This window comes from Stegodyphus dumicola, chromosome 5 (assembly GCF_044657685.1).
Source record: "Stegodyphus dumicola isolate Sdum_Otavi_A_Nest chromosome 5, ASM4465768v1".
Classification (NCBI taxonomy): Eukaryota; Metazoa; Arthropoda; class Arachnida; order Araneae; family Eresidae; genus Stegodyphus; species Stegodyphus dumicola.
This window is the reverse complement of record NC_140772.1, coordinates 189,545,622-189,560,226: the sequence shown is the minus strand read 5'-3', so window position 1 is coordinate 189,560,226 and position 14,605 is coordinate 189,545,622. Positions and strand designations below refer to the sequence as shown.

General features: G+C 34.7%; 1 protein-coding gene across 4 annotated transcripts in view; it reads right to left on the bottom strand.

Annotated features, from left to right (window-relative positions):
- Nucleotides 1-14,605, bottom strand: part of LOC118200600 (ATP-dependent translocase ABCB1-like) — a 137,473-nt gene that overhangs the window by 77,526 nt on the left and 45,342 nt on the right. For all 4 annotated transcript variants that reach the window (XM_085817492.1, XM_085817490.1, XM_085817489.1 and 1 more), the window contains 4 exons: nt 10,478-10,649; nt 8,729-8,853; nt 5,681-5,870; nt 3,030-3,143 (listed from right to left, as the gene is read on the bottom strand). In XM_085817492.1, coding sequence (XP_085673618.1) covers nt 3,030-3,143; nt 5,681-5,870; nt 8,729-8,853; nt 10,478-10,649 — 601 coding nt within the window. The remainder of the gene's footprint in view (nt 1-3,029; nt 3,144-5,680; nt 5,871-8,728; nt 8,854-10,477; nt 10,650-14,605) is intronic.

Genomic DNA, 14,605 nt, shown 5'->3' with positions numbered 1-14,605 from the left:
GCCTTGGTGTGACCTTCTGCAGGTTCTTTTTCTTTTGGGAATTCCCCAATGAACCTTTGAGGTGCTTAGTTATTTATGTTGTTTTATGGTTTGAAGCGAGTTTTATTATGTGACAGAAACTCCCTCTCTGTGAGTGTTTTTGTCTGTGATTGTTTGATTGCATAAGTGTTTGTTTGTGTTTTGTGTCATTTTCTTATCTTTAGTTTTTCTACTAACCCTTCTTTATTTTTGGTTGGTTATTTTATGTTTTCTGTGATGTTTTATCAGCGTGGTTTGGAGGAGGGTTGACCTATTTTTAATCATATGGTCCCGCTGGGACAAGGCGGATTGGGTCTCCCTCGAATAGTTCACGAATAGTTCACACATGAGTGATATTTTTCTCTTACTTGGTCAAATTCATGCAATCAATTATTTGCTCTTTATCACCAACTTTATTTGCTTCACTACAAATCACTAATGATGAAATCAAGTGTCTCCTCTGGAAGTGGTACAGCCAACCAGCGGAACAACTGAAATCTTTAAGGTCTAAATTTTTTTAACTTTGTTAGCTTTTGAATCAGTTATAGGTCCACTTTAACGTACATTGGAAGCGTGCAGATGATTGAACAACTCAAGAAGTAAAATTTCGGTATGTTCGGACTTAGCACTGCGAAGTCGCTTAAATTTGTTCCCGGAACCCAATGCAGCAGCATTAAGAATTTTTTCACAATCTTTTAAGTATTGTGTATATGGTAGATTTCGCAATTCCATACGTTTTGACAATTGTACTTTTCTTCAATACACCACGGTCTACTTCCTCTAGGATTTTTAGTTTTGTTCGCAGATCTATGCTTGTCTTATTCCTCTTGGTCATGAATCACTTTCTTACTGCGTGCAATTTGGCATTAGTTGTCGAGCTCTGAAAGTGACCAGAGGGCCATCTACAGGTCCGTCGAACAATGCTGCTAGAATTTTTGAAGCATAAAGACATGTTGATGAGCGCTGAAAATTCACATGCAACTAAACTAAAGTCCAGTACTGCAAATGCAATTCACTTACGTTTTAATCGAAATTATTCTATTAGTATCCTGTCTCACACCTGTGATCGTTGAAAGAACATGACAGGTAAGTAATTTTACTTGACTAATTCAGAATTAATTCAATATTTAACATTAGTCGTATTAGCTAACTTTTAAAGAATAAAAAAGCACATCTGAACATTGAATTGCATTTGTTGATTAAAGCTTATTGTTAATGCGATGACCCGATGACTCTTTGGTGATCCGATGACTGCAATTGCCCAGCAATGTTTTTCATACTGGCTATGTTTTAACGAATGCAGTGTACTCTGTGAGATTTTCAATTAAACGGGATGGACATTTCTGAAAGCAGCCCTAGCAAAGAAACAACATGAAAAACTTTGAAAGTTCGTGTTAAATGATAAAATCCAATGACACAGCGGAATAAAAAAAACAGTTCATAATTTGTATTAACGGAAATACGTGTCAACTTATAAAACTTCTTATAAGATCATACACATCACTGACAGGACCAAAATTTTGTTCCTGCTTATATATATATATATATATATATATATGACCAGAACTATTCTTCTCTTTGAATTTTTGCAAAAAAATTTTTGAAGTGAGCTACTTGCCAATACTGAAGCCTACTACTGTTTTCTAGAACATGAATTTCGTAAGATTTTGAGGACGAGATCTCCTTTTTGGAAAAATTGATCCAAAATTAATTGACAGTTCGATTGATTGGTATTCATCAAAACATTTCACAACAGTCAATGTTCGGAACTTAATCTATCAAAATCAGAAACCTTTTTCTAAAGTGATATTTTATTTTTATTTATGTGCAAATTAAAATATTTCTTTCTTCAATTTGTGATGACATATTTGGATCGTTTCTTGTAGTGCACTATTTATTTTTTAGATTAACTATAAAATTTTACTAAATATAGTCGTATAAAAGTCAGATTTCATAATTTTTAATTTAAAAATGCCATAACATGAATCACTAAATGCACTTTTGTAAATACAAGTATATTTCTGTGACAAACGGTTGCAAAAATAAGAGCCGAAAAGGACTATTGTGAACACAATGCATAAAATCTAGGCTTTTATGTTAAATATATTCAATGACGCATTTCTATTTCCTCTTTCACACAGGCATAGAAATATGCTGAATCCCGTGAAAAAGAGCATGCACTGAAAAGAAGATACTTAAAAGTTTCACGCAAAACTGGAATAACAGTTATACTCATTATTAACAAAAATTATAATACGTATATTTAAAAAATACATAAAATTCAAAACATTCTCGTTAAACTTTTAAGGCTATAGAAAAACAAAATAAAATCTGAAGGTTTCAGATTTTAAATTACGCCCAAAGAGGCGTCTTTTTAATGTTTTGTGTGTTACCTTTATTTATTAAATATCATGTTCTTTGCACTTAAACCATAAAATTCAGTTCAATAGCAATGTCGCAAAATAATTTTAAAATGAGCCTCTCTTTAGAATTTCCGATACACAGTTCCGCGCGCTGGAGATATAAAGTTTTTTTTCCGCCGTAGAATGTTGCCATTGCTCGCTTTGAAATCCTTGAGTTTGTTAATCAATAATTCGTTAGAGTTTTACAAAATATGAAATCGATAATAAAACAAATTCTAAATTTGGTCTTCCACATACTCATATTCGAAGGAGGATTACGTCATTTAAAATTCGATGGCTCTATGTACCGTTGTTTTATCACAATGCGAGAAATATACATACATTTATGCAGACTTTTTATTATTTAATTTCTTCAAATATAATGCAGGAGTCTAACATTTGGTGGCAACAGTTTGAAAAGTGATTTACCTTTTATAGTGATTCATCGTAAAATCGCAAAACGAAAACGATAGTCCTTCAGGGACAAAGCCCCTTTGGACTAATAATATATTTTCCGTGATTCAGAAGTGCTTATTTGAAATATAATATAATATAGGTAAAGAAAGTAATTAAAGGCTAAAGATAATTGTAGGTTGATTATTAAAATACCCTGTTGATGACATCAAATATTTTTGCTGCTGCTCCTCGGGCTAAAGAGAAAGCTTCAAAGTAAGGCGATAAATATCCGCTATACATGGATGCCGATAAAATGGTAAAAAGTACCTGTTGAAGAAAATTTGAATTAGTTAATGATTAAGTACAATTTCTTTTTTTATCATGAGAGTTCTTAACATTTATTTTAACAAAGAACTCTTTCCACAACTCATCTAAGAAAAATTATGAGTAGGAATATAAAACTTCTGGCATAAATAACAGCGAAAGGAAAGGGTCAAACAAAACAAAAAAATTAGGAATAAGAAAACCGGCAAATTATGAAAGTAAACATATCTGTTACGATAGAAATGTTTATTATAGGTAGAACTAACAATTATTGGATTAAAATAGAAACAATTTAGTTACTGCAAACATTTAGAAACGTTAAAAAAATCTAAATTTTTAACGGCACGTTAAAAATTTAGAAAATGTCTAACACTTTTCTGACATACCCTTTCCGCCAAAGAAAATGCAAAATTTTCTTTGTCTGTCAGTTTATTAAAATATATAATCCGATGCTTTATAGAATTATATATTACATGTCGAAATTTCAAAAGGTATGCGCAAATATAACAAACTCAGACATATGTGAACAAAAAAAAAAAAAACAAAAAAACATTTTCTTTACATCAGTTTCATTATAAAAATTTTTATACAGCATAAAACAGACATATAAAGGAATATTTGCTCATTTACATATAAGTAGACACTTTCTGATTCAAAGAAATAGTTTTAACTCCATGCAAGAGCTTTGTTAAATTTATGCAAATAATGATAAAAGCAATGCAACACAATTCTTGTTCATAAGAATACAGAAGCTAATTTTATCATAGGAAGAACAGATGTCAGGTGCTTGTGAAAACTGGCTTCTCAACCCGAATATCATAAGCAATCATCATTAGATTTGAGATCACGTTTGTTAACTATTATTGTGCTAATTTTTAAACACAGAAGTCCTTGGAGTCTAAAAATTCTTTCAATATCTGACCAAAGATGACTGACAAAACGGATTTGGGCTATTGCATTCGCGGATATTTAAAGATTACTCAATTAATAGAAAGAGCAGTCATAAACAGTTTCTAATGAAATGATTAAGTGTTTTTGGGAGTATTGTTGTAAATGAAATGTCATGTGCAATTGCCACCCTGTTGGCATGGTGGTAGAGAAACCGCCGGTTTGGTTTCGAATACCGGAGAAGGCATAGAATATTTTTAAGTATATGCTGCCAGGACTTAAAATACCGTCTAACCGAAAGGCCTATCGAGAGGTTCGTGTAAGTGGAAGAGGAGTGGGAGACGCTTGGATCCGTCCTTAGGGGAATTCTCTTTCAAAAATGGGATGGAGATGGTTATTTCATTCTATTACCTATAAGGTTCCCAAGACTTACGCCAAAGACAGAGACAATTCTTAATCCTTGCGCTCTTGGCAAAATAAATTTCGTGGACCTAATTTGATGTTACATTTAGACGAATTAGATAAGTCATATCAATATATAATTTAAGTTTTAATACACGACTACACGACAGTGGTCTCAAACTGGTGGCTTGCGGGCCGCATGTACCCTCGAAGAAATTTTATGCGGACTGCGACAACAGTTAAATTATACATTTTTTTGCAAATACGCTGTAGCCAATATTTCAATCGTTTGAAATCCGAGTTTATATTATTTGCACTTCCATTCAAAACAAAGATGAATAATGCACCAGGAACTAGGATAAATGAAACTAATTAATTTACAGTGTCATATAAATCTTATTGAAAAAATTCATATTGAAAAATTTGTTTGCTGAAACAAAATGCAGATGGGGAAACTTTGCTAAATTACGCAGACCATGACAAAGGAAAAAAAGATCCCATAGAATACTTTGCTCAAGATTGTAATAAATAATAAAGCTTGTTATAAATTAATGGTAAAATGACAAAGTACACATTTCAAAGGAAATGAAGGTGGTGTGGAAGTGAAGGCAGGAGATAAAGACAGATTTGATCTAAAATATAGACCTGATTACAGATGCGCTGGCTTATATATGAGGGATATTTCCAAATTTCTGGGAATTTAAGTAATTCTTTTTATTTTCAAATTTCATCAATATAACAATGCAGTTTTCAAGATAATCCCCATTTAATTGAATACACTTATCCCAACGAAAAACTACTTTTTAAGCCGTTGTCAAAGAACGTTTTTTCAGTATCTCCTGAATTTACCTACAAAACAGTGCTATAAAAATGCCCCAATGCTAGTTAAATAATTGAATCGTACTATAATAATATTTCCCAGGATAGCTGCATAAAGATGATAAAACTTGTCTCTGGCCGATAGCGTTGCCTATAAGTTTTAAGAAATCAACCTAGAGCTCAATCCTTTAAGCGTGTACTGTGGATATGTAGTTCATTATGGCTCATACGAATAACAGTATCTTTGGCAAACGTTGAATCAATTATAAATAGAAAATTTTACTATTCAGTTCTGTAATTTTAAATTCTGATGAAGAATTCGCACATTCCGTTAACTTTTAACATAAAATTCAAAATATTATTCCACATAAAAGTTAAAATAATTATGTGTATAAAATGTAAAATTTCAAATATAAATTTTTATACTTAACAATAACAAGAGTTCCACTGCTGTATTCAGGATTCGTTTTTTCTGTTTCTTCGAGGATTAGTCTAGCGCCATACCAAAAGGCTAGCGCATAACCGCAAAAGATACCGAGCCAAGCAATTGCCTCACTAATCGCTGTCAAAAAGCTTCTTATGATGCCCTTCTTCCTGGCTTTCGCCAGATGGTTGTCATATCTGAGGAAGAATGTATTTTAAGATGATACATATGGTATTGACGAGTATTGTACATAAAGTTAAGTTACATGTGTAACATTTCATTTCTGTCTTACTGCACATTATTTAAAATTTGTTACATTAAGTTAGATCTCAATTACACAGTCATGCAATTAAAATCTTTTTTTAAGCGTTTAGTTACTGTTTATGAGTTTTGGATCTTGAGTCGAAACATGATACTAAAACATTATATTACATTCTTAAGGCTAAAAGGTCTCTGGCAAAATTTTCGCAACATTTTGAAGAGTTATATTATTTTACACTGCAAGGAGTTTTCTCCCTCTTTTCCGAGTGTCTTCTTGTTGTAATTGGAAAAAAAATCCAGCAAGTGTTGCCACAGCAAATTCCTTTCATTATTCTACACTGGTGACCGAAAACTTATAAGTCGCCAGTGACCACTGGCTTTCGCAATCACTAGTATACTTATGTTACAATTAATGGTGTCCTTTGGTTTAAGTATTTATAAAATTGTATTAAAATTTTTTCACACTGATGACTTTACGTGTTGATCTCCAGTAACCACAGATCACCAGCAACCAATGTGTAGCTAACAGGTGGTGAATAGCTTCGGCGAAGCTAATATACTTAAATTTAATATTATTTTTTAAATTTATTTAAGTTCATTCTAATGTCCCACATCGATAACCTATGGCTTAACCTCCAAGAGCTGCCAGTCTGTGGCTGAAAGTGGCAAAAGGCTACTGGTGTACTTTATTTTCATTTTAATTCTGCTGCATATGAATGATCCAGTGGCATCTGTATGGGGTGATGATTATCAGCCTGAAGATCACTGATGACTAACAGACTTTTTCAGCGAAAGTGTCCTAAATTCACACACTATCTAAATTTACTGCACCGCTCCATACCGGTGAAATAGGCGCAACCGCAATGACAGTCAGAATGTAGGTCTCTGGTGACAGACAGAAACAAGTATGCGTTTATATCCATTCTAAACTGTGTTTATTTTCTGGCGGGTGGCGTTCAGACCCGAGGACAAATATCCACAACCGACCGCGTAGCGGGAGGAGACCTGGTGTTTGATCCAAAGGCCGAAATGCCGGTCTCTGACCCGGGAGTCGGATATCCGGAACCGGCTGGAAACCACTGTAGGCGGCGTGAACCGTGCGCGGGAGATCGTCGTAGGCAGTGGCGGAAGGCAGGAGACCCGGTGTTTGATCGATGGGCAGGGGCTGAGGGAATGACTTTAGGTGCGCCTGCTTGCGTCTCCCTCAGTTCAGCGTCAGCCTCCACGTGGCGCCCGCTGGTAACTATGCGCGGCTGGGGCTTAGGTCCCAGTTGGCATAGGCTAATGACGCTGAACAACTCACCCCTTGGTACCGACTGGTAGGAAGTTCCGGGACCGACCAGAAATGGGAGGAGACCCGGGGTTCTTCCAGACCACTGGCTGGACTTGTGTCCACACAGCTTCGGTTTCTTGGGCATGTAATCAAACTTCACAGTGACTAGAACCATAGGTCCATCCTATGGTAGGTGCAGGCTTGACAGGGACTGTAATGGTACTATCGTGTCTGTTGCCTTGGATGTGGGGTTATTCTCATGTAGATTCATGGGCTGTGCCGGAGGGAGGCTCCCCACGCAGTCCTCAGTGTGATGGATTGTGGCTATGAACATGAGAAGTCCCTGCGGACTGTTCGGTGAGTTGGCGCTCCGCCGGCACAGCCGCCGAGGTTGGATTGTTTGAACATTTATGGCCGCTCAAAGAAGTGGCTGGGTAATGAATGATCCTGTCCTTGGATCAATGTGTTTATTTTCTTATTCGGAAAATTTGAATATCAGTCCTCATTTCGCGAATTCCTTTCCTCTAATTCCGACATTTTTTTTCACTTTATTATGGAGGTAATTAATAAGTGAGCCAGCGTTGCCTCCTATACCGATAAATTACATCCGACGGATAAATTACATCCATGCCTTTTCCGGCATTCGATCACGGGTCCTTCGGTGCGGCAGTCGGAGTTCCTAATCACTTTCCCGTCTAAGTGGCCTAATTCCGATGTGATTCTTTGTTAACTGAAAGGGTAACTTTCTCTTTTGACTTCCTGTATGTATGAGTCTTTGTCCTTTGCGACAATGCAATAATTTAATTATACTTCATAGTACGTTTAATGAAAGTATTTCTATCAATTCAACGAGTTGCAAAATTATGAAACAGGCTAGAATAGAGGCATTTTTTGAAACACTATCGAAACGCATTTTCTGATACATTTTCATTTTGATTTAATAAAACTTATCACGAATATTTCTTTTGTGAATCTTAAGCTGTATGAACTTGTAAAGTTTCATGTTTATTAACCCATTATTTTATTATTTTTATCTATACTGTCACTTTAAGTTCGTCGGCTCCCGCCTCTTAGTTAACGCATATACGAACAGAGCTCTTAAAGTTAGGAGAAAGCTTTTGATAAACCGATTATCTTACTCCTTAATATTTACGCCCAGCTTCTAGATAATTAGAATCAGCTTTAGCCTTTTGCAAGTCCCATTTGCTCGCGTGATTTGAAGGCGGGAGTCTATGTTTACAGTACAACTTCGCCGTATAAATTGCATAATGTTAATTACTTAGTTTTAGGTTAACGTAAGTCCCGCAAGCAGCGGGAAGTTATATATGAGCTGTGTGAGTAGTTAAGTTCTAAAGAATGTTTATGTTAAACCTTTATTTAAATTCATGATTATTTATCTGGAAGCCTAAGAAAGGTGATAAGTTGCTTGACTGTGTAGAATTTAATCAGAATTTAATTTTGAAATAAGCATCAGTTCTGTATGATCTTGCATACAGTGAATAAACACAAAACAAGCGTTACCTCTGAATTTCCTTTCGCTCTCCTCCAAATGCCACCACAGTACGGATTCCTGAAAGCACTTCTTCTGCTACAGCACCAGCAGTGCCATAAGCATCGAGCTCTTCTTTCGATACAGTGGCTTGAATCTGAAAATTATAAAAAATTAATAATTTGTCTGTAGAATAAAGCTTGTTTTTGATAGGGCTTGTTGCTTTACGTTTTAAATTACCTTCGTATTCTGAAGCTAGTTTTGCTTCTTTGCCATAGTACTACTTTAGCTGTTTTGTTCGGTTTCTACTACTTCACGAATGTAGAATGGAAAGAAAACAGAAAAAAACTGAACCTCGAAATCTCAGGTTTTCCAAAAATAATATAAATTAAATTACTCATCTAGAAATACGTAATAGTTAGAAAAAAATTGTTAATATACCATAGGTTATCAGAAAAGAATAATTAATTGAATATGGCAAAGCACACCAGGGTTAAGCAAATGGATGCTTTCGTAGAGAACTTCCAAATGGAAACTGGCTCATATTCGCGTTTTACATGGAAAAACACATAGAATAACAACTATACAATTGCTTTTCGTGATTTTCATCGTCCAAAACCTAGGTTCCTTTCATCTGGATTCGATTCCGTGCCGAACTATTAGCATTTATCAGTCTTACCAGTCAGCAACTGGGAGGATCCCAAATGTAGATTTGTATATTTTCAGTTACCTATGCACATTTATTTAGTAATTAATTTTTATAATTTTGCAACATGATCTGTGTTTAAATTATTTTGAATATTTGAACTAACATTAATGCATGAAAATATATACTGAAAAAACAACATGCCAAAAATTAATGTAAATATAATCGAGAACATCTGAAAAAAATTCAATAAACTGATCCACATTACACACTCCGCATTCAATTAATAAAATGCTTCCAAGCTCTGAAAAATAAAATGCTTTAAAATGTTTTTCTTCTTCATTTCAATTCTTTTTGGATAATAATTAAAAATAATGGTCATACTAAAGAAATTATATAATGGGCTTTAATATTCACTGTAGCTGATTATATCATTTATATTGTGTCTGAAATCTAATCGTTGGACTAGAAAAATTGATACATATTGCTAATTCAAAAAAAGCAATACTTCTGGTTTATGATTAAAATTTTAAAATATTTTACAGTATTATACTACTTAGAACCGCATGAAATTCTCTAACTGGATTCATTAAAATCATATATTATTATATAGTTAATATTAGAGGCGGCTAGCAGCATATGCGATTGGTGAGTTTAAAAGTCTGCATTTTTGCTATTTCTTTTTAAATTATTTTGGGAGGTGGCCCGCCATATTAAAAATCATAGACAAACTTGGTAGCATATGGTGTAAAACTTTAGGGTAGTTTAGAAGTTTTACCTTAGTTGATTCTCCAAAAGATGTCTTAAAATGATTTACATTTATTGTAAACACCATTTTAATCAGCTAGTATCAAACGCCGCTTCGCATATCATAAAAATTATCTTTTGCGAAACACACGTCTAATCGAATAGTATAAAAAGTATAAGATTTGTTTTGTGTGAGTAAAACTGGCATCATTTAAGTTTCAGTCTTCCACTTTCATAATTTAATCGCTATTAATATGGCTTAGATTTCTTAACGAGAAGTACTCTAGATCTATTGGCTCAATTTATTTCTGAAATAAACTGGCTATCCACTTCTCTATGACACTTTTTCCATACGAGACTAAATAACGTATATGATTGCATTGTTTACCTTTGTTACAACAGTCAAACCAATAGTAAGAAGAGGAATAACACTGGATGTAACTAGTGCCAGTTTCCAACCATAGTAGAACCCGCATCCGACATTAAGGAATGCTGATGACATGGAGCTGATGCACATAGGAACTTTCTCACCAATACCATCTTGAATCTTATTCAAATCTCTGAAATAAAAAAATTAAGAAACTAAACACATCCTAAAATATTTAGTTCCAAATTCATATTTCCAGAAGATACCACACATCTCCAAACATTTTATGAAACAAATACTCTACAGAAGTTTCAAGACTGAAATATTTCAATTAGTCTTAATAAAGGCGCTATCGATAATTACTGGAACAACAATTACATACACACTTTAATTTGCTTTCTTTAAAATAGCATGCTCACATTGGAAGTGTTTAGTAAAAATATTATATTTGATGTTAGGCATTAGAAATCTACTGTTATATATTCAGAAACTGAAAGGAAGCAAAAACAGTTCCCGGATAGTGCAAAGGTCCTCAAAAAGTTGATTGCAAATAAATATTCAACTCTTTTTAATACTATCCCTTAAGTTCAAAATTCAAAGAATTTTCACATTTGCTTGCCTATCTTCGAAAATGATAGACTTTAGTGAATTTGCGTATGGGCATAGGCTAACATAATACATACTCTATAACAGTCATGGAAATTACACATGCTCATGCGTAAAGCTTATCGGAACAGAAAAGCCTAAAACAAAGGTTTAAAGATCGAAATAAGACAAGCTAATACAAAGCATATGTTGCCTCTCGCCTCGAACATGATGCCTGTCCATACTGTCAAACTTGTGTTAGCATATTGATTTTCTTACACTCATGTCCATAAATTAAGGATAATGCAAAATCAGGCAAAGGAAGAGTTAGAAGCAAAACAAATTTGACTTATTTGTAAAGCTTATTTATTAAACAAAAGGTAAAGAGCAAAAAAAAGATGCTACATATTTGATATTATTAAAAAAATTAGCCATGTTTTCTCCCTGGAGCAAATTACAAAAAAAAAAACCTATTTACAAAAAAGCAATATTACATGGTTGTTATGATTGTTAATACATTGTGTATCCCCCAGAGGATGCAATACAGACCGTACAACCCCTAGGCATGCTGAGTATCAACTTATCGATCTGATCTTGGGGGGATATTACACCACTCAAAAAGCAATGCTCTCCGAAGTTTCGGTAGACATGTAGAAGGAGGTTGACGGGCTGCAAATCGTCGGCCAAGCATGTCCCACACGTGCTCTACTGGATTCAAGTCCGGTGAGAATGCTGGGCAGTCCATACGGGGGGATATTCTCCGATTGAAGACATTCGCTTACGATGTTTGCACTTTAAGGACGGGCGTTGTTATCCATAAACACAAATTGTGCGCCCATTGCGCCCCGAAACAAAAGTACATGTTGTTCCAGAATGACGTCTCGATAGATTTGGCTTGTCATGGTTCCAATTTGAACATGCAGGTCAGTTCTGGAACTCAGAATAATTCCACCCCAAACGAGCACTGCTGCACCACCGTAACGGTGTCGTTCAATGATGTTTTCTTGGTGGTAACGGGTACCTGGAGCTCTCCATATGAAAGTCCGGCGAGAATCAGACTGCAAGCTAAACCTGGACTCGTCGGAAAACATCACACAAGCCTACTGTTGCGGTGTCCACAATGCATGCTCTCTACTCCAGGCTAACCGCAGGCGACAGTAAGTTGCAGAAAGTGGAACGCATCTGACAGGTCTACGAGCACATAGACCGATCTGCCCTAAGCGTCTGTACACGGTCTGCCTTGAAATTGTCGTACCAGTGGCTGAAGAGAGCTGACGAGACTGGTCTGAAGCTGTGCTCCGTCTGTTTCTTTTGGCAGTAACTGAGACATACCGGTCCTCATTCGGCGTTTTAACTCTGGGGCGGCCTGTGCTGTAACGTCTACTCACATTACCATCATCTTGGAATCGTTGCCAAAGCCTGGAGATGACAGTCTGGGCAATTCCAAGTTCGTCTGATACTTCCAGTTTGGTACGCCCACATTCCAGACGGCCGATAATTCTACCACGTAAAAAATCATCCAAATGCGTCCTTTGTGTCATAACTATTCGGTTATTGCACTGAAATGCTCATAAGGCGCCTGAGAACAATTTTACTTCTTTGCCTGTATTCCTTATATATCACTCTCTTACACTCTCGTCATAGTGACGTACCATCGGTGTCATCTGGTTACTTCCTGAAATTTGGATATGATTCTTGAAGATGTTTGTAGTCATTTCACAGGTGATATATTTATTTTAGAGTTCGACTTCCGCGTGACTCTGAATTATCCTTAATTTATGGACATGAGTGTACATGCTTCGAGAACAGGTAGTGAGAACAGGTAATCGCTGGTTTCTCTTTCGTGCGTCGAAAATGAGAGGTTTATCTGAATCTAGATTCATCTGTGAATGGAACGATCCTACGCTTTTCTAAAGGGACTCTGTCATAAAGATGCCCGTACCCCTTATGCAGTTCGGCAGGTGTTCGAAAACACACACACACACACGAAAAAAAATCTTCATAAGTGTTGCAAAACATAAAGATATGTGCACTCTTAAGAAGTTTAATTTCTATCTTGAAAAAAGCAGCTTCATAAGGTTGACGGTATTCTGATTTTTGTTTGCATTACTGGCATTTCATGCTCTCATGCACTGCCGGTAACATATATATCGGAATGTTTTCTATTTCTATTTCCACATTAATAGTTTCAGCTTAGGTGACCTATACACTTTAAGACAGAAGTAATACATATTTAAAACAACAATGACAGGGGAGAAGATAACATACATTTAAAATAACAAAGACGTAAATAATTTCAAAAATTGAAACCGAAAAGATTGTAAAACTTATATTCAAGCTGCCTCTTTTGTGTAATGAAATTTTTTTTTTCTTCTTTTACACAGATTGTGTGATAGGTGGGCCAACTTCGCAACAAAAATAGTAATAAATTGTAATAAAATAATAGCAGTAAAAGACAAACGTTTCAAAACGAGCGTAAAATAATGTTATACACCTTAACATGAAATACTGGCGATTTTATAAGTCATCTTTGTTTTTTAGTCAGTTCCCCCCCCCTTAGCTCCAAAATAATCACTTGACGGTTTCTGGTCTACAAGCCATATGTTTGAAATTAATTTTTCTGATTATAATATTGTTGAGGATTAAACACTTGAAGTGATCTAAAAAATCAAGATAACACCAAATTTCTAAATCACAACACAAACAAATTTAATAGCGAAAGTAGGTGATTTCTTATTAGAAATCAGAATCTGATGAAGTAAAATAAGGTCAACGATCGGAACGAAATATTATCTGAAAAGTATTATGAATGAATAAACATAAAGCAAGAAAAGAGGAATAAAAAATAAATTGCCAGCATATAAGAATAATGCAACAATTCTGACCTGAGAAAGCGTCTAAGAACAGACATGATAACCCGAAAAATAACAACTTCAATTAATTAAAAAATAAGTAGAAGACGAAATGGAGATTTAAACAAGGGATATTTAACAATCTGGTTTTAAGCTTCTTGAAAAACTAATATAATTAACATAACAATCTGGTTTTAAGCTTTTAGACAAAGCTAATTTACTTAGCACAACCACAAAGAACTGAATTACAATTTGTAGCCATCGAAACACACAGTCTGAATTTTTGCTGACATTAGATACTATGCTAGCTCGTAAACCTATGACGTCACCAAAATCACGTGATCTATGATTTCACGTGTTAATATTTTAGGATTTTCCGATTCTGTTCTTACTACTCCAAGTCAAAGATTTATAAAAACATGGGATATTATTCGTTCACATTTAAACTGTTATTAATTAGCACACTAAGCTGCTTAAAAGCAATAGCTTAAGAATATCATACTTTTACTTTTTAATCTGGATTGACTTAAATAACAATGCATTTAATTCATGATATGTCTAATTAAAAATATTAAATATTTTTATAGACATACATTATTTTTTTTTCACTTTTTAAATATAGAAAAGATATATAACATTTCATGTTAATCTAAATGCGTATTCACCCTGTTGTCCTATAAAACGTTTCTCTATTCCACCTATGCGATCCCTA